Genomic DNA, 23,727 nt, shown 5'->3' with positions numbered 1-23,727 from the left:
TCAGTACCCTTTTTTTTTATTTATTTTTTTCAAACCTGGTTCAGAGGGGCTGGTCTACCCCCTGAACCACTTGCCGACCTGAAACACCCCCTGTAGGGGCGTATCGGGAAAGCTTCAATATGATATGTATATTGATACTTTGAACCTTGGTTCAAAGCATTGTATCACTGTTTTGAACCTTGGCAACCCCCAAAATGGGTCTGGACGTTAACAAACATTGCAAATCTTAAATGAAGGGGCACGTAACCTAGCAACCAAGTCCTCGAGCTTTAGAAATCATTGTTAGTGACAACACAAACAAGAATCTGTTCTACATGTCAGTTTACAATAAAAATTATTATGCAACTCATGATCTAGGTGCCCAAATTGTTTGATTTGATGACAAAAAACATAGTCAGCGTTTTAGGTATCTTCTAAATGTTCATCATACATGATTATATCCAAGATTGAACTTCAAACTGGCATCTGATTCCAATTGGTGTAACTGGATCAACTAGGTCTGAACTTCACGACTGTCTTTTCCTCAAGGTGTTCCATTTGTAAGAATCAAGCAAAATATCTCGTCTATACTGGCCTCCAAGTCACCCTCCCATATGCAACGGTGAGTCAGAAGTCGCAGTCCTCGAGAGTGCATTTGTAACAGTTGAAAACAACTATTCTCATTTCCCTTAGTAGTCTCCAAGTGTTCCATCTGGCGCAGTTGAACAGAAGACACTGTTCTTGCTGCCTTGACTGGATGAATCCAAAATCTTGTTTCCAAGAAGCATCCTACAGAGAGCATCACAATTTCAGTTATCGTGCCTCCACCAATAGAGGTAATAATTTCTCAAACCAGTTAAAAGTCCAAACTTGTTACACTATAACGTTTTACAGGTTTTATAGAAGCTGACCATAAACTGAACTTATACCGGGTTTTCAAACACTTTTTTAAGTAATTAAGTTTCAACCAATGTTTTAAAACGTGGAGGTGTGACGCGAAGTGTTCCACCACCTAGAGGAGGGAGGAGGAGGAAGAAGAGGAAAGAGGATCTCATTTTTCTTTATTTTTGATAAAATTAAGAAGAATGAAGAATGCATATCACTAGTTAAAATGGGGGGTCTTGTCGAAGAGGATCTCATTTTTTTTTTTGTCTTTTTATATGAGGTGTGCGTGAGGCGCATGAGGCATACGCCTCTACCAAGCCTCATGAAAAAAAGCATATACGGCTCATACACCTGAGGTGTATGCTTCAGAGGTCAATGCCTCTGGCATGTCTTGGGGCGTTTTGGGGCGCCTCACCTAGAAAATGCATACGAGGCATATGCCTCTTACACCTGAGGTGCATGCCTCAGAGGTGTCAACACCTCTGGCATACACCTTATGGCGTTTTGGGGGCATCTCGCCTTGAGGTGCACCTCTATGCATACACCTCCCACACCTTTTAAATCACTGGTTTCAACAACAGAACTATATATTCCTTAAAACAACAAAAAGAACGATAGATGCTATGAGTGTGGAACAAGATGTCAAGAGCAACCACATTTCTGTTCTTTCTGAACTAATGACAAAAATAACTACATAAATAGAGGTCTATCCTATCAAATTTAAAAGAGAAGCCGTTCAATTCAGTGAATAGGGTACATTAAAAATAGCCTGTTTTAACACAAAAAACAACCTAGATCTGCAGGCCAGTGAAAGTGTGAATCAAAATGGTAATTGGATTATTGACCTCTCAAAGGGTGCTCTTCCAGTTTCCAGCAGATATTATTGATGAACCCACCTACTCAATTCCATGGTTTATATATGAATCACAGGGATGAAGAACTAAATATATCTTTTCATGGTTAACCTGCATGGAGAAACTATAGATCAGGAATCAAGTGGATCTCTCTCTCTCTCTCTCTCTCTCTTTCTCTCTCTCTTGTTTGTTTTTTTAGAAGTCTGTTGTACACTTGTACATCTATAAATGCATGCTTTACGTTATTTTTTGGTGAGACACTTCAGTTCTCCATGGGAGGTTCTCCACCAGTTCCCCAGTTATGAGCTTGGTGTTCTACACAGGTCTATACCTTTCGCTTTGGTTCTTGATTTTTCTTGGTGTATGGATCCTTTTGTGAACACAGCTTTCAGGAGGAATGTTTTAGACAACTATTTCTCTTGAGAAGAACACAGCCTTGAGGAGGAAATGAGGAAACATTTTCTTAAGAAGAAACTCTCTTTGACATTCTTCTGGGTTTTGGTTCTTTATAATCCTCTCAGTTATTAGTGAACATTTTTGTTAGTCTTCATCCAAATAGGTAAGCACTTAGTGAAACCACACAAAATTCTTGTGTTATATGTGCTTTGTTCTTTTTAACTATTTCACTATTTTTGTGGTGCCATCAGATCCATAAAATGCAATTCCTCATAACAAAGGATCTTAAAGGAAAAGCACCACTAAATGGTATAGACTGCATGGTAATGTCTAAGTCTGAAGAATTAACCTTTAATGACAACTTTGACAAGAAAGGAATGAATCATAAGTCAGCTATCTGAGAACATCTGGTCCTCCTTTGTGATCTTTTAAGAATTAGACAGTGCCAAACAATAAACTAAGAAAAAAGATAGTAAGTTAGTTTCAAAGAGCCATAAATGGAAAAATAAGTATTTATTCTTGGTATTTCCCAGCTTATGCTGGTCTGGAATATACCAAAATAAGAGAAATTCTGAGGCATCCAATAAAACTTGGTGGAAGCTATTTGAATCAAGACCATAAAATGACTGCATGAATTTTGGAGTTTACTTTTACAAGATTATAAAATGACTGCATGAATCAAAAAAGAATTCTTTTTACTATTGTCTATCTGTATCAAGTGTGAGCAAGCCACTCAGGTAGTTTACTTTTACAAGAGAATTACATTAATAACAAAGAGAAACAAGGAGAAAGAGGATAAGTGTGATTCCATATGTTGTGTACAGATTATTGGGTGAAGGCAGTAAAATAAGTTGGGTACATAATGAAAAGTTTTGGAAGTTACTCTATGCTCAGAGTTTTCAAATCAGGGGTACAACATCAGTGTTAGACTTGATTCTCAACCAAAATGGAAATGACATCAGGAACCAAAAATTTTGCAGCTTCTCTATATTCCATTTGAATTGCGTGCATGATTTAAAAAATGCCAGTTGAGAAAATTCTGAAGTTTCTCATTTGCCAAGTTAAAATGAAGTTTCAAAATTATGCCAAAATTCAAAACCTTACTTTTAAGCTAATAGAAAGATTTATAACTAGCAGCCCTCTGTTACATGCAACAAGAGATTTGGATAATATAAAAAAAAAATTAAATGTTCAGCCCTCCCTCTCTCCATCCCTAATGATTCTCTATTTAATTTCTTCTGTTATTTTCGATTTTCATGTGGGGACACCGGGACACATACAGATTACAAGCAAACCAGTAGAAACATTCAATGTCTGCTTCCAGATCCTACCAAAATAGTGAAGTTAAACAAACAACAGATTCTTGTTTATGCATATAACGATTCATACAATAAAAGGGAGACAAAACCCATAAAGTAAAAAGAAGAAACAGAGAAAGAACTCACCTGTTCAGGCGAGATAGAAGAGATCATCAGTCATTAGAATGATATACTGCAAAATCCTCAAAGGGGCATTCCTGAAATCCAAAGGGGGCAACCTCAGCTCTCTAATTCTGAACTCCCCAGATACAGGAGTTCCTCCATTCGGAAGCTTAGCCCGAACCTTATTTGCAACAACCTTTCTGAAGAGATACACAGATTTGACGCTACGGAAGCCGCAACCACTCGAACCAAGAGATGGGTTGTTCTTAGTCTTGAACAGGGTCCAACCCACACCAGCAAGAGCCCGGGAGAAGCCATCCATGCTATCAATACGGTCACCGCTCAGTCGAGAATACAGAGAAAGCGAACAACAGTCCCAATTACTAGAACTATCCCCATCATCACCAATACCCTTAAAGCTGTTGCAACTGAAACTGCAAAACACGAGTTTGAACAGCCCCTTCGAAAGGCAGACAAAGGAGCGGAGCTGCACAGCAGAGGCATTGCTCAGGGAGGGGAAGGGGAGAGGAATGATATCCGCAGATGTTGACCACGAAGACGACGACGACGACCATAACGACGGCAAAGAAGACAGCGATGGCCATGAGAAGATGATGTGGGAGAGAGATGGGCTGGGGTACAAGTCCATCCCCATATCTCTAGCTATGGTGGCCAGCCTGTATGTGTCCCTTATGATCTCTCTGGTGGGGAGGAAAAGAAGCAAAGGGGTCTTCGTATTGCTGCTATTCTTGCCACTGTGACCACTCTTTCTTCTTCCTGCACTTCTGCTGCTTCTGCTTCCGCTTCTTCGATGGAGCTGAAGGGGTTGGACATGGAGATGAGGATCATCATCGTCGTCATCATCATCATCAGAAACAAGATCATCATGGTAATGGTGGGATTGGGCTAAAAGGAGAGGGTTGTTAATGGTTTCTCCCAAGACCAGAGAGCGTACCAGCTTTAGTGAGAGCATCATCTTCTTTTGCTTGCTTGCTTTTGCTTTTCTGTCTCTTTGGACTACTCTCCCTCACTCTTATCAGTAACTGTCTCTTTCTTCTCGTACCGGGAAGCGCGTCGGAATTCGCGCCTTTTTAGAATTTTCTTTTTAAACTGAGAAAATAAAAATGAAAATCTGGTGCGGGCTTCCGCTTGCGAGGGCCGTTGGCCTCTGAGCGTCGATTCGGCTGCGCTCGTCAGCGTAGCCGTCCGGATAGGAGCGCAGGTGCGGAGGCCCGTACCGAAATGGAACTGGCCGGTGGTTTTTTTTTTCAGGTAGGAATTTCTGCATTCATGGAATGTATCCTATCGAGATTCGCCACGGTAACGGCCATTTTTGGCTCTTCCAGTTGGGCCTTGTGCTCTTTTGAGTTGGACTGAAACTGTATAAGGTGCGCTACGGAACAGCACGAGGGAAAGAATAGTGCAAGCCTAAAACTGCAACATACAGAATGGAGAATGCTCCATGCATTGCGGGTTTGGGTCGGGTTAACTGATAAACCCACCTTTGACCATACCCTGTCAAGTTGGGTTCGGGTAGGTTGGAGGTGTAAATCGGCCGTCGGCCGTACTGAGCCGGCATGGTACAACTTTGCGGGCCGTGTCGTGCCAGCCCATGGGCCTAAGTGGGTTTGTGCTTGCTTCCTTTGGGATCACTAACAAGTCAGGCCCAACACGGCCCATGGCATGAGCCCAGACAGGCCAGTTTGGGCCATGAGATGCATACCATTGATGTAGTGACCCACACCCAACCTCTAGACCAATGTTTTCAACCCACCATTGACCCAAATGATCAAACCATTCAAACCGTCAGCCATTCATGATTTTGGGTCTAGTTTCCATAAAACATGGGTTTCACCAATAATGATTGACTGGGTCAAACATCATCCAACCTGGGAACATCCCTGCCCTGTATTGGGAACATCCCCCATGTCATCATCAGTTCTGGTACATCATCGGGAGATGTTCCCGATACACGGCGGGGATGTGCTGTGGGGTGGCCCTTGTGGGGAGGAGATGTGAACTCCCAACCTGGGTAGTTAAACCATTGACTCATTCAACCTAGTCACCAGGTCATAGGTTACACGTTCAATGTATCTACAAACTTTTGGAGGCCATATCTTTGAGTTCAATTATTTGATTGGAGTGATCTTTATATTGATTTGGAATAACATTTCCAGATCTATATGTTCAAGGGCCAAAAACGCCTTGCCCTATTTATGTTTTACAAAAAAAAAAAGAAAATCCTTTTTGACCACAAATCTTAATTTTAATCATTTTTTATAAATAAACATAGAATTATAAGCTTCATTAAGAAATGTGGTATTATTCATGGCATGAGATAGGCGGGTCAGGGTTTGGTAAACCCTATTTCCAACTAGTCGGGTCTGGTCCAGTTTAGGTTGAGGTGGATTAAGTCCCGGTTAAGCCAAGCCCATATTGAAACCGACCCATTCGGTAATGGTACATGCGTTATTTATTGGACAAGGTTATCAATCCTGCCATTTCTCCTAACTAGAGGTGTAACTTAGGTTGGATTATTTATTGGACATGGTTCCTGAGTTGCCTACCCAAAAAGAAAGGTTGGATTATGGTCAACTCAGATGCAACCCTAGGACCTAGACCTCAAATCTCAGCTTGGTCCGACCAAACCAAGCCTAGCCTAACATATACACAACCAAGGTTTAGGCTTGGGCCTAGGATGTTTGATCCAATGATCCTGCCTGCACGGGTTGAATGGTATTGAAATTCTTTCTACTCATGTACTTTTTCACTTCTCTATATCTCTCTCAAATGATAGTGTGTAAAGCTTTTTCAATCCTAGCCAACCAAGAGAGATCTATATCTGTATCTATACTACTATAAAAAGCACGAATGAGACTTAAGATTTTTAGAATTTTATTTGACTAAAATATCTCTCATTTTGAATTTAGACACTTTATTTTGGGGGCAAAAAGTGTAACTTTAATACCATTATTCATTTCATTAAATTCCATCTCATTATATCCTATATTTAAGATATTAACTCTTATTTATTTCTATAATTTTTCTTGGCTCAAATACCCTTTATTTTGCATTTTGACATTCTTCATTTTGGAGGCAAAAAATATAATTTCAATACTACTATTTAGTTTATTCAATTCCCTATCATCAAATCCTATATTTAAGGTATTAACTCCTATTCTTTGAATCCTATATTTAAGGTATTTTTATTTTTATTTTTTATTATTAATTTTCATTAATTAAATCCATAAATTGTTCAATTAGGTCACCACGTTGATAACCAAGTAAATGGTCTTTTGCAAGTTTTGGTTGTAAATAGATTCAAAATCATTGTTTGGCCATGGGTTTTCCTATTTGACGAATTGATTTGACCATGAGATAGAACCAATATTTGCATTTCCCTCCCTGTAAAAGAGTTAAGTCTTGTGATATCATAAAATTAATAATGAAAATACAAAAATATATAAAAATGAACATTTCTTTAACATTATATATTCTGATTAAATAACATATAAGAATAATATATCAGTTCGTTGACAGTAAGAAATTAATGAAATCTAACTAATTAGCACTAAAGCAAACAAGAGACTACCAACAAAAACTACAAACATACACAAGACAATAAAAAGAGAAACAAACAAAATAAGTTTACTATCTGTATCAAGATCTAAAACCCAAGAAAATCACAAAAAGAATGAACATGTTCTTGTTTCTTCTCTTCTTGTTTGGTGTTGTTGAATTTTGCTTCCATTAGTTACCAAAAAAGAAAAAAATGAATTTTAACCAATCATACCCCATTAAAGAATTTTATTTAATACCACTCGCTTGGTGTCATATGAAGGAACTCAGGAATAGTTCCAAAAGGAGAAAACTGAGAGAAAGTAGAATGAGATGATTTGGTTATGTGTATAAATAAATATATATAAAATCTGTTAAAAAATGTGATAAGTTTAATGTTGAAGGGGCTAAAAGAGCCAGGAGTAAATCAGCAAGGACATATGTGGAAGACTGGAAGTAATAAAAAAATATTAAGTGCCCATAATTTAACGATAGATATAGCATTGAATGATGAAAGGGGATTCATGTAGTTGATCCCATATAGTTTCAACAAGGCTCTTAGATGATGATGATGATAACCACCTAACTGGTTATCATTTTTACAATATCAATCATTTTTATAATATCAAACATACTTTGATTACTTACCTTTGTTACATGAGCTTTGATAAGAACATCTAAATTTTATTACCATTATCATCATTAATAGAAATTGTGCCACATGCAAGGCATGCGCACATTTACTAGTATAATTAAAGGTCTCGTTCCTTTGTTGGTATTTAGCAAGGGGTAAGTTGATCAGTTGGTAAATTGACCATGATCCTTGCATTCACTGGCTGTTATATTGGGTCCTACATCAATCGAAGATATCAGAGAGTATCAATTACCTCCTGTAAGGTGGGACTGGTGAATAAGCAACTTACACACACACACACACCCCGATAATGTTCTCTCCCTCCCACCTCTCTCTTTACTCCAGTAACTTATATCACACAGGAACATTGGAACCTTAGGGCAAGTTTTACCTGAGAAACATTTATCTGTATAAACGTACTTTATCCAGGTAAATAAAAACGAATTGGGCCTTTAAGCTACATTTGGAAATGATGCAAATGGAGTGTAAATTCTGGTTCATGGTAAATTTGCACTCTGGTTCACTTTTACCTGTGTTTGGCAACATTACATTTTTGCATTGACAAATGAAAGACCAATGCATATTTACATTGATAATAAGATACAAAAGTGCATCAATAAAAAAGAAGTAAATTTGCATTCAAGTGGGCTTTTGATAAAAAAAGCATATGCTTTATTGGAATTCGTGTTTGCATCTATTACAGTTAATTAAAAGTCCGTTTGGTAAGAAGGTAAATTTGTCAATGCAAAACTAACCCAAATTTAAAATTTATATGAATCGTTTTACACTCTATATATTTGCATTCACACATATTTGCGTTGTTTCTAAGCGCAGCCTTAGGTGTATTTAGCTAGGGTCAACCTATTTTTTGCTAGGCACCGGACCATGGACTTGGGCAATCTTTTTTTATCAAGAAAAGAACTTGGGCCCAGTGAGCCATAATTGACTAAACCAAGTCTGACCTGAGACAAAACACAACTTAAGTTACTCAAGGTTAGCTATGCTTGGATTGGTTAGGCTGTACTTGACATGAGTCCAGATCACCTGCCAACAAAACACGTTCCAACCCTCTACCAACATGATCTCACACCCCACATCTCATACATGGTGGGTCCCAGTCTCATGGTGAGATGTACAGTATTAGATCAAGTTGATAGAGAGGGTTGAAAAGGTTTTATTGGCTAAAGATCTCAACTCCTTTGACACCAAGCTAGGGCTAATCCTAAGACGACCTACACATCAGGTCTCAAAGCCCGAGATAAATCCAAAACAACCAAGTGCTTGGGATTGACATGGGTTGGCAACGGGTAAGGTACATGTGAAAAATTGCTCTTCCATCCTATTCCCAAACCTGTCCAAGTCCAAGCCCTAATTAAGTGCCCTTCATCTCAAATTCGTCTCAAACTTGTTTAATTTTTGCTTTCAATTTCGGAAACTTGTCAAACCTATCATGACCCATCTCACTTGATTATTATTTAATTAAGTGGGTTTAGAAGGGTTAGATCGGAAAATATAAAAAAAAAAAATCATTAAAAATAGGGTAAAATATAAAAACCTCCCCTGAGTTTTCCCACAATGATATAAACCTCCCCTATGTCTTAATAACAATAAAAACCTCCTTTCTAGTTTCAAAAAAAGTGTACAATCACCTCCCTTCCATTAATTTTTTTCATAGGAAAAAACGCTGATGCAAAGCATTTATTTATTTCTTTTAAAACTAGTTTTGCCCTTTAAATTGTCCGAGCTGGTATTAAGTCAATTTTGGAGATTCAGTGCACAAAACTTGGAATTTATACGTGGGCAAAGAAAACGATTCAGCTGAGTCATAGAAGATCTATTTGCGAACGGCTCGACGATTTCGCTTTGGTCATTGGGGCGGTGTCTAGATATTGATGAGAGATAGACATGCAAATGGAAGTAGGAAAACAAGTAAGAGGAGAATTGCAAAGATACTACTGATAAATTGACGAAATTGGTGTTGCTGAAAAAATCAATTTGAATCACATCAGAAGCGAATCAATTTAGGGAGACAAGATCTAGAGGTGATCCAATCTATCAACTTATCCATCTTGCTTGCAAAAAACACATGTCGTTGAATCTTCTGTTAACAATGTGGATCGTTTTGGTTGGCTCTGGCAGTCGTTTAATTGAGGGTGGAGAAGTCAAGAGGACTTCGAATAAGAAACCAGGTAGATGAAGGAAAGAACCAGGTAAAATCAGGTTTGATTTCAACAGTTCTTGGGAGATTATTTTAGAAAAACAGAGTCATCTTTGAAGAATGGTGAAGTGAAAAATGTTGTGTTTTTTATTTTTCAGTAAAGAAGTGAAAGGTATTGTTAAGGATATATATGGAACTGCCAATTTTGAAATATGTCAATGATCAAGTTCAAGCATGGACCAAAATTTTCTCACGTATTGGCCGGTGTCGGCCCATACGTATTGTATCGGGTCAGGCTATAGTTTAGAGAGTAGGCGGGACTTAAATCGATCCCTCCGAACTGGTTTTGAATGAAAATAAAAAAAAAAAAACACAAAAAACAAAAACACTGATATTTAGAACCTTGAACTCAAATAAACATTTTAATGCATGGAGTTCAAGAAGAAGTGTTAAATCCAATTTCTAGTTAGGAAATACGAACAGAGAATCATCTTATCCATGATCGAACTTTGATAGCCAAAATTTATATCGAGATGGACCTACCAAATTAGATAACATAGCCAAATAATGAAAGTGAAACTAGAGAATTCAAAACTAGGTTTTTCTGAAATATCAACGGAGTGCTTAAGAAGATCGAAAAATTCATTTATCAGAAAATAATTTAAGGTTCATGAACAATCATTAAATCTTCCTGAAGATGGTGCATCAAAACGCAAATAAATTTGGTTAACTTATTGACAATAAGCATGGTTTAGAAAACTTTAATTTAAGTAGATGGAGATTTGAGTTGAATGGAAATCAAAAGTGATTCATATAGCATGGAAACCATGACTGGCAATAGTTCCATCGTGCTAGGTGCAGATGTTGAACCAATATTACCATTGTTATTGTGGTACACAACAGTGATTTGGGTTTTGCCATCTAGTCTCAGCTAGGGGAGTCTTATATGATTGTCAGGAAATTGAGGAAAGGTTTTTATATTTTATCGGATAAATTACATGGGCTCCCCCTGTAATAAAGACCCCCTCTGTTAGCGTTCCATCAGTTATCTTCGAAAAATATTTTCATTCAGCTATTTTATTTTTTAAATCCTCAAATTACCCTTTTCTTATTTATTTGAACGGTAAGAAAGACATCTCCCACTAAATCACCATGAATATTGGTGACCGTTTCACAAACCTAACAAGAATATGGAGAGAGGACAAGACATTGGATCCAAGAAGTGACTCTGCATTGATGTCCTTGACAACGCACTCTTTCTTCAGTTTATCATGTATCTACAGAAAAGTTAGAATTCAGTATTTCTTGCTATTGATATTGAACTTTTGGGCTTAAATTTATCATGTATCTACCTGTAGTGTCGTGCTCATGGCATCAACCTCCTTCAATGATGGAAGGCCCCACTGTTGATCCAATAAGATTTTTTGACTTTTAGTTATGGTCTTGTCACCTGATGATGTGCGATCTGACAATTCCTTGTTGGCAGATACCTCGGAGGTTAGGCTGATGAGGTCACTTGGTCGAGCTGCAAAAGAATAATATCACTATCTGAGTTGCTCTACCCGGGGTGGGCACTCCGATGCTTAAGTCAACGAACTAGAGATTTTTTAGAGAGTTAAAAGTGCAAGAGCTAGAGAGCTGTGAGAGCTAAATTGCACATACCATCTAAGGTTGGAGGTGGGGCCCTTATATAGACGGGAACCCGGGACTGCTGGCCCATATGGCTTGAAGGTGGTTTCACACTTGGAGATGGAATTCGTGTAAGCGGATAATGCTTGTCTAGTCGCACCCAAAGCGGGCGGGGTGATATTCGGCTCTTCTGACGTAGCATTGTGATCCTGGGGAAGTCAAAGACAACAACTCGCTTAAGGAGGAGGTCACCCAACAGGTCGCTAGTTGAACTCAGGTCAGGTCGAAAAAAGCAAGTCACCTCTTATGCCAACCTGATGTCTTGCCAGTAGGGGTGGATTCGAGCCGAATAGTACCAGGCTCGAGTTTGGCTCGACACTATTCTACAATGCTCGAGCTCAGTTCGAGTCAAAAGTTCATAAGCTTGAGCTTGGCTTGTTTTATATTTTATAAAAATATTTAGAAAAAATATTTTATAAAAATAAAAATTATATATAATTTTTTTATTTTATATTTAAAAAATTAAGAATTATAATATTTTTATTATATATATTATTTTCTATAATTTCATTATATATATATATATATATATATATATATATATATATATATTCGAGTCGGGTCGCTAGCCTCACGAGCTGACCTCTAGTAGGCTCAAGTTCGACTCGTTTAATAATCGAGCCATTAAATTGGGCTCGAGCTCAAGCTCGGCTAAAATCGAGTTGAGTCGAGCTTTTCACGAGCCAAGCTCAAGCAGCTCATGAAAAGCTCAGCTCGTTGCCACCCCTACTTATAGGGGCTAGGGAGGTTTAGTGGAAGCAGGTTGCCTCTTACATCGACCCGAGGTCCCGATTAGTTGTTCGTAGTTTGGCCTACTGGGGTGGTGCCAAGGTTGCTAATACAATTGCGAGGTATTCGAAGCAGTCTGTTTGCATGGTGCCTAGAAGTCACCTACCTGTCCTGAGATGCCATGTATCATGATATCATTGGAGGACCAAATTATCCCTTATAACCACCATTCCATAATTTTGAAAAACACTAACCAGTAAATTTCAGAGAAACAATAGGTTGAAACCACTTTTGCTAGCTCTGAGAGCAATGAAGTTGTGTCCTTTGCATGTTAATCACATAAATCCAATCTATTTATTATAGAACACTCAAAACCATCACAGAGTCATATATAGTTTAGTATAGCCTGTGCCCTAGGTCAATAACTAGTTAACATGGTTTGAGTTGAAAGTGCAAGATCGGTTGCATGCCCAATTTCAAGTGATGTGGATCCTAAGTCCACCTACAACCTCTTACAATTGTGACTACAAAGCACAATAGATAACAATTAATGGTTGAAAAGGTTTTAATTTTGAAGCTTACTTTTAGTAATGGAAAATGCTAAGAGGTAATGACTTTCCAACTCTCCCCATGCATCATCTAGTAGCTTAATGTGCGCGAATATCATCACATTTCAAAACATCTAAATTGTATTTTACTTGTTAAAAATTCTAGCATAAAAGGTATTGGTAAATTGATATTAAGTTTACTTAATTTGAGAACCGAGTATTTCCCTTTTCGGAGTTTAATACTCTTTTGAGCCACTGAAAATTGCAACTTGGACAGATTACTGCATACATTTGATGAATTTCTCTGCAATATTATCTGGTACATGATTAGTTGATGCTGATTACTTTGAGGAAATGCAACAATAATACCCAAAAGACTGACCGCAATTCATCTTGCTTACAATTTTGTTTACCTTTGCTTGACTAGTCCTGTTTTGATTCATAGCATCATTCGTGGCATTCATGTACCTCCACTGAATCAAGCAGCAGATGAAGCTGATGAGCAGTTCCGGTGATGGAGTAGATCTTTTGCTCTTGAACAAATTGAAGAAACTATTATCTCAGTTTGTTTTGAAAGAATTATGTAAAGGCTTTAGGCTTGAAAATGACAATAGCTTCCCTTTGATCTCCATGGTACGTTTGGTTGCTAAGAAAGGATGAGAGAGAATGGGACGAGAAGAGAAAATATTTTTTCTTAGATTTGCATTGTGTGTTTGTTTATCGAGAAAATCAGTCAGTTTTGTAATGCAATGTTTTCAATTGCTTGACATTATTCACACCAACACATGCAATAATAAAGTATATTTGTTGACATGGATGCGTGTTTTGCCATGTGGCGTACATACAATATGATACATATTTCATCTATTGCCACGTGGCAATCAAAATTGACAAAATGATAGTTTTATGGCAAAAGGGTGAAACAATCTTTCGTTAATTTCATACAATATAATATAATCATGGCCAGTAGGCTAACCACGAGGCAACTAATAATCAACCTTTCCTGCCGAATTTGTTCTCTCAAAGATTCCTTGTTCGCATCATTTTTTTGTATGAAAGAACATTCCTCTTCGAGTTTAGGCTGATGTGTGCTATACGGTGTGGAATTCCTACTATAGTACATGCGAAATCCATGTACGACTTCTTCTCGTACATGTTGTATGAGCAATAAATTGCCCCACTAAATCGATACACTTGGGCAGTTGGGCGCTACATTCTGCCCATGTCAAGTACACCCCAGGGCAACGGCCTCACAACATAGTACTTGGTCATTAAAACCTGTGGTTAAGATAACAATGTGCATTAAAATATGATTAACATATTATCAACCTACATTCAAAAGGCTTAGGAAAACCTGTCCAATAATCATCGAGTCATTGATTCATCCATTCATTAATGCATGTGAATCAAATGAAACACATATAACGGGGTAAAAACCTACTAATCAATGGGATTAATATATCTACATATATGGAGGGAAATAGGAAAATAGGGAATGATGGATGGATGAAGAGAGAGAGAGAGATATATGCATATCTACATACATGTATAAATAGATAGGTAGACATAATATGTATTTACAAAGAGAAGACAAAATGAAATATGGTATAAGTTGTAGACAAAATGAAACATGGTACAAGTTGTAGAAATGGTAGGTAGATATGTATAGTTTGTATACATAGTATGTGTTTACAAAGAGAAGACAAAATGAAACATGGCATTTATACTTTGCCCACATTACTTATGAACAACATTCATTTTCTATTATCACCAAAAAAAAAAAAAATTACCCATATAGTGTATGGTTTGCATTCATTCCCAAAATTGGTTTGTATCCATCCCATAAATCAACAAAACATTGGTTTGTATTCATCCCACAAATCAACAAAACATTGGTTTGTATTTATCCCACAAATCAGCAAAAGAACAAAAAACAAGGGGGTTGTAATCATCCCAAATACCAGCACAAAAATTGGTTTATATTCATCACAAAACTCAGCAAAAAAACCGGTTTGTATCCATCCCAATATTGGTTTGTATTCGTCACAAAATTCGACACAAAAATTGGTTTGTATTCATTCTCAAAATTGGCATAAGAAATTGGTTTGTATTCATGCCAAAATCAACAAAACAAAAGTTCTGTATTCATCCAAAAATTCAGAGTAAAGCATCAATCCATCACACGATGGTATTCATCCCAATAATGTGTCGAATACACACTGCCATTCAAAAAAAAAAAGGAAAAAAAATGAACACAAATCAGCGGCCGTATGAACACTATTACCTTTGTGCGAGTGAGCAAAAATGATACATACCTTAAACCCAAGAATCACAAAAATGATATACATCTCAACCCAAAACATACCATATTGAAAAAAAATGACCACAAAACCAAAAAAAAAAATATAGAGCTTACGGTAGATCTATAACAGTCGTTCATCGTTTTGGATCTGAAAATAGTTAGGATATCTTACCTTTGCACGAGTGAGCAAGGAGATTTGGACCCTACAAGTTAAAAAAAAAAACCTTAGATCTACAAGATATAAGTGTAGATTTGTAGAAAAAATCAAGGTTACATGCCAAAAAGAATGGATTCTGGTCGGAGAGCAGCCATCTCTTCCCGCTGACAAGAAGAGCTCGATGGCTACAAAGATAGTACATAAAATATTTTTCGATCGTTGGCGGTCATGTTCATGGTTGTACCTTGTTCGGAGTTCAACGATAACAGCATCGGCAAGAAGACCGTTGTTGACGCAGGTTCTTGATGAGGGTTGTCTAGAAAGAGAGCAGGAGGAAGAGCCCAATCTTTTTTCTCAGAAGTTTCCTTTCACACCAGGGTCGCACCAAATCAACGCAACCCCATTTCATCCATTTTGGGAACCTGCATCCCACATGTTTCCCTTCCCATCCCTTTGAACAAACATTAAAAAACCAGAATCTTATGAGAATATTCTCATTTTCCCTTTCCCGTTGCAGCAATCAAACATACCATAAGTGATCGACTTGATGAGATATTGAGAATTGTTATTTGAAGAAGTCCATCATGCCTTTGATTTGCTGTCATGGCCTCCTACATAACGTGCCTTAAAAATGCCCTACATATATATGCATGCATTGAGAATATCTCTCATATTTGTCATTGGAAGATGTTTTCTATACACGATTGGGATGTGATGTAGGAGATTTTTGGAGCACGTTCAGTGGGGACAGATTTGAACTACTGCACTAGATTAAAAAAAAAATGACATTATTTCAAAATTTCATTTGGCATCGCATACAACGGAGATGGGATCTACTCCTCACAAATGGGCGCCTCACATGCATATCAACCATTGGGAGCATCTCGCGTGAAAATAATTCATGGTAGAATGTGCGGTCAACATGCAACCACGGTCACAAGACAAGAGACTTTTAGTTGAGTTGGCGTGTAGACGTGTGGTCCACCGCCTATCACTCTCCTGAATTGAATATATGAATTCTTGACATAAGATGCCATATCTATGGTGGAGATCCGTACAAATTGTCTGCCCATTATCACCCTTTCGATGAATGGCTCAAACAATCTCGCCTCTGCTCAGTGCTCGATTTCCATGTTCCTCACTCAAGTCTCAAGCCTCAAGGAAGCGATCAAACACTTTTTCAACGAAGCTCTCCAATCTCAGACACGTAGCTTGAACAACAAAAGCTCTCCGCTTCATCGTGAAAAGCTTCCCTTCAGCTCTTCCATGATTTGAGGCAGGTACGGGCTCCTCCTCCTCCTCTGCTTCTTCTGCAACGCTTTTACCGGTCAGAGCACTAAATCTCTGTTTAATCATGCTTGAAATCTCTCTTCCTGGATTATCTTCGATTGAAGTTTCCGTTTAATTTCATCAGTCAAAACACTAAATTTTAGAATTAGAACAGGCTTGGTCTGTATTGATTAGTACCCGGAGAAGATTGAAGAGTCACCATCCCTAAAAACTGAGTCTGTTTTTCTGAACCGACGACGGATCTACAGAAGTAGGGGAGCCATGGTGCTATCAACAGTTCGGCAAGGAATCACTTAAAATCAAGTGATTCCATTGTGGTTGTTGAAATGCACATGAGAATACAAAGTTATATTTCAGATTGCACTGGATTCTTCCGTATATTAACCACAATTCCCCTGGAGATAGTCCCTTAACCGAACCAGTCATGGTGGTCTGGTAGCTCAGTTCTGGCAACAGAGTTCGAGGATTTTGTTTTCACTCCTCAAATTAAGGACTCGAGCGTTCTTCAAAGCACTCAATTACAGACATCTAAGCAGACTGACTGTGAGCTTGGGATAAAAGAAAAGGGAAAATTCCTAATTAGTATTCTCTACTTTGGGCCTAGTGCCACTTTGCTCCCCAAACTTTAAAATAAGATAATTTAGTATCTGAATTTTTAAAATACGAGAATTCAGAATCTGTTGTTAATTAACTGTTAAACAGCTAATAAGTGGCATTTGAAAAAGATATAAATATCCTATTGAGTATTATTTAATTTTCTTTATCAATTATCTAAGCATTGACAAAAAAAATTAACAGTCTCCAATCTTTGTCTCTTCTATTCAAAAAAATTGAGATCACCAGAATATCTACTTAAACATAATCCCAACTTTCTTGAATGGAAAAGGCAAAGATTTGGGACAGTTAATTTTTTGCCAATGTTTAGATGGTTGATAAAAAAAATTAAATAACACTTGAAAGGCATTCGTATCTTTTTCAAATACCACTTAACGGCTGATTAACAGTCGAACACCACCTTAATGGGCCCGTGGTAACTATTAATAATATCATATTATTTGAGATTCACTAGTTATTTGGTGATTATATTTAATTTGATTTTTTTTTAATTTAAATAATTAATTCAGATTTAATTTATATTTTAAAAAATTTTGTGGTGATTCTTTTATTTGAATTACAAAGATTAATATGGAATTTACATCCTTTACGGTGGATATTTTTCATAGATATGGTGTGTCTCAAGTTCGCACTTTTTTTTTTATATATAATGGAGTTATTTAAGTTTAGGGCTGTTCATAAGAAGGTCCAACCCGACCAAACCGACCAACCCGGACTGACCCAACTTGAGTCGGCCGGATTTTCATTAGCACCGGTCAGTTTTGGGTTGTACAAATTCATAAACCGATGATTCGGGTCGGTTTCGGTTTTCTCACTAAAATATCTGAAAATATATATTCCAATATCTATATCTAAAAAATATATATTATGAAATGTGTCAGATATATATTTCCAGAAAATATATATTCCAATATATTTGTATGTATATTTTTGTTTATATATATATATATATTTCTAAAATACATATTTCAGTTTTAAATATATTTCCAAAAAACTAGGTGGCCATGGGGGGTATGGATAAACTTAGAGCCGAAGCCGACCCAATCCGACTCAAACCGACCAGGTTGGTTTTACTTAACACTGGGTCAGTTTCGGTTTCCGTCTCAGGTAACCCGACCAGGTCGGATCGGTTGGAAAAACCTCAATAAACCGCCCCAACCCGACCCGTGAAGAGCCCTACTTAAATTTTTTGAAAAGTGGATAGACACGTCTTAGGAAAAAGCTCTATTTGTGATTGGAAAGTAATCACTTCTTGGATATTGTTTCTGAAAGTGTTGCCAAAGGAATAGAGGTACAAGAAAAACTTGAAAAAGACATAAATGCCATTTTTTTCTTATAATATAATATATTATATTATATTTTATAAAAGAGATGTTTATAATATAATATAATATAATCCCTTTTTTTCATCCGGTTAAAAAAAAGGATATTTCCAAATCACCACATTTAAGGAGTGTTCCTACAACATGAATAATTTTGTTTTCATTTATTTTTGGAATTGCCACATCAGTGTAAAACAACAAAAACACGTTCAAATGTTTTTGGAACCATCAAAATAATGCTTTTTAGAACAAAAACAAAATTTCTAATATAGAAATTATAGGATTTATGGAACATAATATTAAATAATTAGATGAAAACATGGTTTTGAGTCAAAAAATTTAAGAACATGTTTTGGTTTCAGTTTTGTAAACAAAAAGGCATGCACAACCAAATAAACGTTTTTTGTGCTTTTGTTCTAAGAAACAATCTGCTTTCAAACCATATTGTTTTGATTTGTTTTTAGAACTGGCAATAAGAAAGCAATTCACATTGTAGAACACCTGGTTTTGTTTTTTAAAAAAAAAAACTGCCACACCAGCACATTATATTAGTTTTGCTGATGTGGCAGTTGTTTTTCTCGTCCAACACCCCATCATTTCCCATGGTTCCTCCTGATTTGGTAGGTGGGAAAGCTTTGGATGTTAGGGGCCAATAGCCTATACTAAGAAGAGCGCTTTTGGAAATGCCACTTTACCATAGAATGGGGTAAAATAGTAGTTGATCCCTATTTATTTTTAACCATAATTATAGACATGGGCATGAATTCATGAATATGTAACTAGGGGTGGCAATGTTGACCCCAACCCTTCTGACCCACCCAACCCACCCTTTTAAAAATTCACCCATACCACCTATTAGGATAAGGGTCATTATGGGTCGAATCACCCATTTGGGTCAGGGGAAGAGGGTCAGGGTGGGGTTGGGTCAAGGGTACCCATTGGGTTGTAAAGGATTAGGGTCAGTTGGATCGAGGGAAGGGTCGAAAGGATCAGGACTTAGGGTGGAGTATTCTGCGAATGACCAGGTTGAGGGGAGAAAGTTCTGGTCACTATTCTCAATGCTGGCGACTAGTGATTTTCTCTTCTCCCTTCTCAGTGCCGGCCTCTATTTCTCGTTCTTTCTTTCTTTTTTCTTTTTCTTCTTCTTCTTCTCCTTCTCCTCGTATGTCTACTCTTTTCGCCATGGCAGAGCAAGTGACAAATATTCATTAGATCTGGTTCAAACCCTGATCTGTGTTCACTGTTTGAAGAGATCGCACTAGATCTGAGTTCCTAAATGCAGATCTACTGAAGAGATCGCACTAGGTCTAGTTTAAACCTTGTGAAGACAGATATGAGTTCGCATAGATCTAGGGCAACGGTCGCACAAGGTCTGATTCAAATCTTTATCGTCTTCCTCTATGAAGATAGATCTGGGTTCACAAAATAGATCCACGGCAGAGGTTGGGCTAGATCTGGTTCAAGCTTCATTGTCTTCTTCTGTGAAGACAGATCTGAGTTCGCCAAACACATCCACAGTAGAGATTGCAGTAGATCTAGTTAAACACAGATTTGTTTTGATCATCTTCCCCTTTGAAGACAGATCTAGTTTCGTCGCCCATAAATAAGATGGAATCAGCCGCCTGTAAAGAAAATGATTGAAATTACAATTTTTTGAATTTTTTATTAATTTAAGAAAATGATGGAAACTTTTATAAAAAAAATTACTAACATTTTTACATTTTATTTTCTTGTATTAAAAAATGCAAATTATCTATCAATTTTGTAATTTTCCAATATTTTTTTATGTTTGGTTTTCTTGTACTTTTGTTATTTATTTGCATTTTATATATTCACTATAATTTTTGTTGTTTTTCTGTAATTTTTATATTTTTCCATTTTGAGTGTTTTTTGTAATTTTTATATTTTTCTTTGCATTTTATCATTATTCTAAATGTTTCATAATTTATGTTTTTTTGCACTTTATACATTTTTCTGTATTATTTTGTTATTTATTTGCAATTTTTGTGTTTTTTCTAAAATGTTTTATAAGTTCTTTAGTTTTTTGCAACTTCTATTTTTCTTATTTTATATTTTTTCTAAATTTCTGCATTTTTTGTTTTTTTTGCATTTTTCTATGTTTTTTACAATTTTCCATGTTTATGTGAAATGATACTTTCATTTATTTTTTTTCTATAATTTTGATGTTTTATATGAAATATATTTAACATTTTCATTGTTTTTGTGCAATTTTGTTTTTATTTGAAAATTATTTTTGAACTTTTTATGATTTTTATGTTTTCTTAGTTGATATTTCTACGTTTTAATGCATTTGAAATAATGGAAAGCTAGTGAATGATCTCGTAGTAAGTACGGGGAATCAATAATGTTAAATTTACACTAAGAAATCAATACTGTTAAATTTATATTTATTAATATTTTAAATAATTATTAAAATTTCAAGAAATGTTTATTTTAAAAAATACCTTTTCAATAATTATTAGAATATTGATAGTTTTCTTTTGTTATGATATTTAGAGGGTTAATGATTAACTGAGATTGATAGAATATAGTTATAAGTGGTTGTGAATAGCCACTTTTGCATTTTCTGCATTTTTTTAGGAATTGATTGAAAATGGTGGTAGTGGGTTGTAGGCTTTAGCATCAAATTCTCATAAATTTGCCATGTGTCTACCTTTCCAAAAAATGAGAAGGCCATGTGTAGGCTTTAGTTTAGTCTTGAATCAACACACTTCACCCAACATAAATCCAAATCAATTTGACCCGAGTCCGGACCAGTTTAATGCAGTCTGACCCGATCCAACATATACCGATACGGGTTAACCTGAATTCGAAGTAGACCTTGAACGGGATGGCTTGGTGTCGCTTGCTTTGCCTGGTTTGGGTCATCCGGTCCAACCATTATTCACACAGCCCCGCTCGACCCCGGACAACTTGATGCGGGTCGACCCGAATTCGAAACGGGTCGGACTGGGTGGGTCCGAATCCTAAACCACCCACTTGCTTTGCTCGGTTTGGATCGCCCAGTTTGGTTCATATCCGTACAACCTAACCCGAATCCAGCCCGGTTCGATTTACTTCTTTTGACCCAAACCCGTGCACAAACCTGATGTGAACCGATCCAAGTCAATCCATTGACTGAACCAATCCAATCTGGTCCGACTGGATTGAACCGGCCCGATCGGAGTCTGGCCCGACCGGACTGAACTGGTTTGGGCAAGGTCTAGTCCGACCGGACTGATCCGGATCTAAATGTTTCAATCACTCTTGAACTTGATGTGATTACCTCGAAGATAATCCAATTAAATAGTTGGTTTGACCGGTTTGAACTTATGTGGTTCGTCAAATCCGAAACCTGAACATAGTTAAATGGCTTTGCTGCTTGTATAAAAATAACATGCATGTAATGTGATTTGAACCTTCACCACTTGTATAAATAACAACTACTATTACCACTAAGCTATGACTAACTTATTTATTAAAAAAGAGTTAGTTTTTTTGTTTTAACTACATATATATAAGATTAATGGGTTTGGGCGGGTTGAACTGGGTTAAAGCGGGTTTGGGTTGAACCCAATCCATTTAATTTTATATAACTGGGTCATTAACGGGTTGGTGGGTTAAATGGGACTCAACCCGCCCAATTGCCACCACTACCTCCAACCTAAAAACACTCTCAACAACATGTCCCAACAGCCAAAAACAATTTTTAGTAGGTACTCAATGATCAAGCACACTAGTGAGTACACAAGGTACACTTGATAAATAAGTATGCTGATATCTGTCCCAATCCACGTATGGAATGACAGGTGCCGTTACATTTATCTATATAAATATATTAAGCTGAAATGTGTACGGAAAAAAGGCTTAAGGATGAGGGAAATGGAATCTAACCGTATTTTTTGTTTTTTTTTTCATAGGGGACCTGCAACCAAATGTAGTTGAGTTCGAGCCGAGCCGAACTTGAATTTTTGAGCTCAAGCTCAAGTCTCTAATTCGAATCGAGCTCGAGCTAGACAACACCTTGACCATTGAGGGAGACCTCGGCTCGGCACCTTGGTCACTCAGGGAGATCTCAACTCAGCACCTTGACAATTGAGGGAGACCTCAGCTCGACACCTTGTCAACTAAGTGAGACTTTAGCTCGACACCTTGCCTGCTAGGGAAACCTCACCTCAACACTTCAGTAGCTGAGGGAGACCTCGATTTGGCACCTTGGCAATTGAGGGAGACCTCGGCTGCTTGAGAGGCTTGCAATCAAAGGTAGTCGACCTCGAACTTTCGAACCTTTAACTCGAGCCAAGATCGAGCTCGATCTCAAGTCTCTAATTTGAATTGAACTCGAACTTGATAGTTTATGAGTGTTTATTCAAGTATGTTATTTCAATTGGGTGGATGCGGGTTGACCTACAATTCACCTACCATGTTATTTGTTATTTTCTCGATAGATTGGAAGAAACACCTATGTGGAACTTCAAATGAATGTGACCCACTCTCACCTACTCTAATCAAGTCTGATCGGCATTCACCCATTTATCCATAGGCTCTCAAGGAGGAAGGATTCTCTCAAACACGAATTCGCATCTGCACTCCAAAATGCTAACCACCTGATTGGTAAGGTCTCCTATTGGCCGTAGTAGAGATTTAGGTTCAAATCCAGCTTAACTTGAATTGGGAGATAGGTTATCCCCTGTTGAGTAATCACCAGCACCCCACACAGTGTACCTTGCATGCACATTTGAGCGTCCATTAGGAACATCTTCCGTATTTATCATTGGAAGATATTACTAGTGCACGGTTTGGAAGTGTTATGAGGCGCCTGTGGGGCACACTTTGACTCAAACATGGGGAGACCAATTCAGGCTTAATCTGATTTGATTAAAGGAAGATTCGACCAAATTCCATCAAATATATATTAGAATACCCTTATTTTTAAATTTGGTTCCTCTCTAACTCTAACTGTAAAACCACAATATTAACAACTTAAAAAAGATTTACTCAATTAATTATAAATCTTACAAGTAAAAACATGTTTTAGCAAAAATCAATAAATCGGACGAACCCAAAATCATTGGATTAGGGATTCGATAACTCCAGTGGGGTTAGGGTTGACCTTAATCTGATGTTACCCGCTAACCCAGCCAGGCTAGCATCCCTAACTTTTACATTTAAAAAACCATTAAAACGTTA

General features: G+C 37.2%; 2 protein-coding genes and 1 long non-coding RNA gene across 12 annotated transcripts in view; 1 reads left to right on the top strand and 2 right to left on the bottom strand.

Moving 5' to 3' along the window:
- Nucleotides 1–268: 268 nt before the first annotated feature.
- On the bottom strand, nucleotides 269–4,765 carry LOC104587547 (topoisomerase I damage affected-like protein). 2 transcript variants are annotated; one of them, XM_010245201.3, is made up of 2 exons: nucleotides 3,560–4,760; nucleotides 269–768 (listed from the first exon to the last, which is right to left on the bottom strand). In XM_010245201.3, the coding sequence occupies exon 1, from the start codon at nucleotides 4,509–4,511 to the stop codon at nucleotides 3,564–3,566; it is 948 nt and encodes a 315-aa protein (XP_010243503.1). In that variant the 5' UTR covers nucleotides 4,512–4,760; the 3' UTR covers nucleotides 269–768; nucleotides 3,560–3,563. The 2 variants fall into 2 exon arrangements, with proteins under 2 accessions (XP_010243503.1, XP_088743115.1); XM_088886989.1 differs by lacking the exon at nucleotides 269–768 and adding an exon at nucleotides 1,459–1,829 and having other exon boundaries at nucleotides 3,560–4,765.
- Nucleotides 4,766–13,591: 8,826 nt separating this feature from the next.
- On the bottom strand, nucleotides 13,592–16,131 carry LOC148791442 (uncharacterized). Its single transcript, XR_016076264.1, has 3 exons — nucleotides 15,555–16,131; nucleotides 15,326–15,356; nucleotides 13,592–14,129 (listed from the first exon to the last, which is right to left on the bottom strand). It is a non-coding gene; the product is annotated as an uncharacterized LOC148791442 (long non-coding RNA).
- A 263-nt stretch (nucleotides 16,132–16,394) lies between these two features.
- The window catches only part of LOC104587549 (aldehyde dehydrogenase family 3 member H1-like), a 34,296-nt gene continuing 26,963 nt past the window's right edge, over nucleotides 16,395–23,727 (top strand). For 3 of the 9 annotated variants that reach the window (XM_088887791.1, XM_088887790.1, XM_019196037.2), the window contains exon 1: nucleotides 16,398–16,590. The gene's annotated coding sequence lies outside the window, so the exon portion shown is untranslated. Of the gene's footprint in view, nucleotides 16,591–16,618; nucleotides 16,638–22,457; nucleotides 22,801–22,985; nucleotides 23,152–23,727 lie in introns of those variants that run through there. The other 6 variants (XM_010245202.3, XM_088887785.1, XM_088887784.1 and 3 more) reach the window with 5 other exon arrangements.

Source organism: Nelumbo nucifera, chromosome 5 (assembly GCF_055504915.1).
Source record: "Nelumbo nucifera cultivar China Antique chromosome 5, China Antique-T2T, whole genome shotgun sequence".
Taxonomy (NCBI): Eukaryota; Viridiplantae; Streptophyta; class Magnoliopsida; order Proteales; family Nelumbonaceae; genus Nelumbo; species Nelumbo nucifera.
This window is presented reverse-complemented; position numbering and strand designations above follow the sequence as displayed.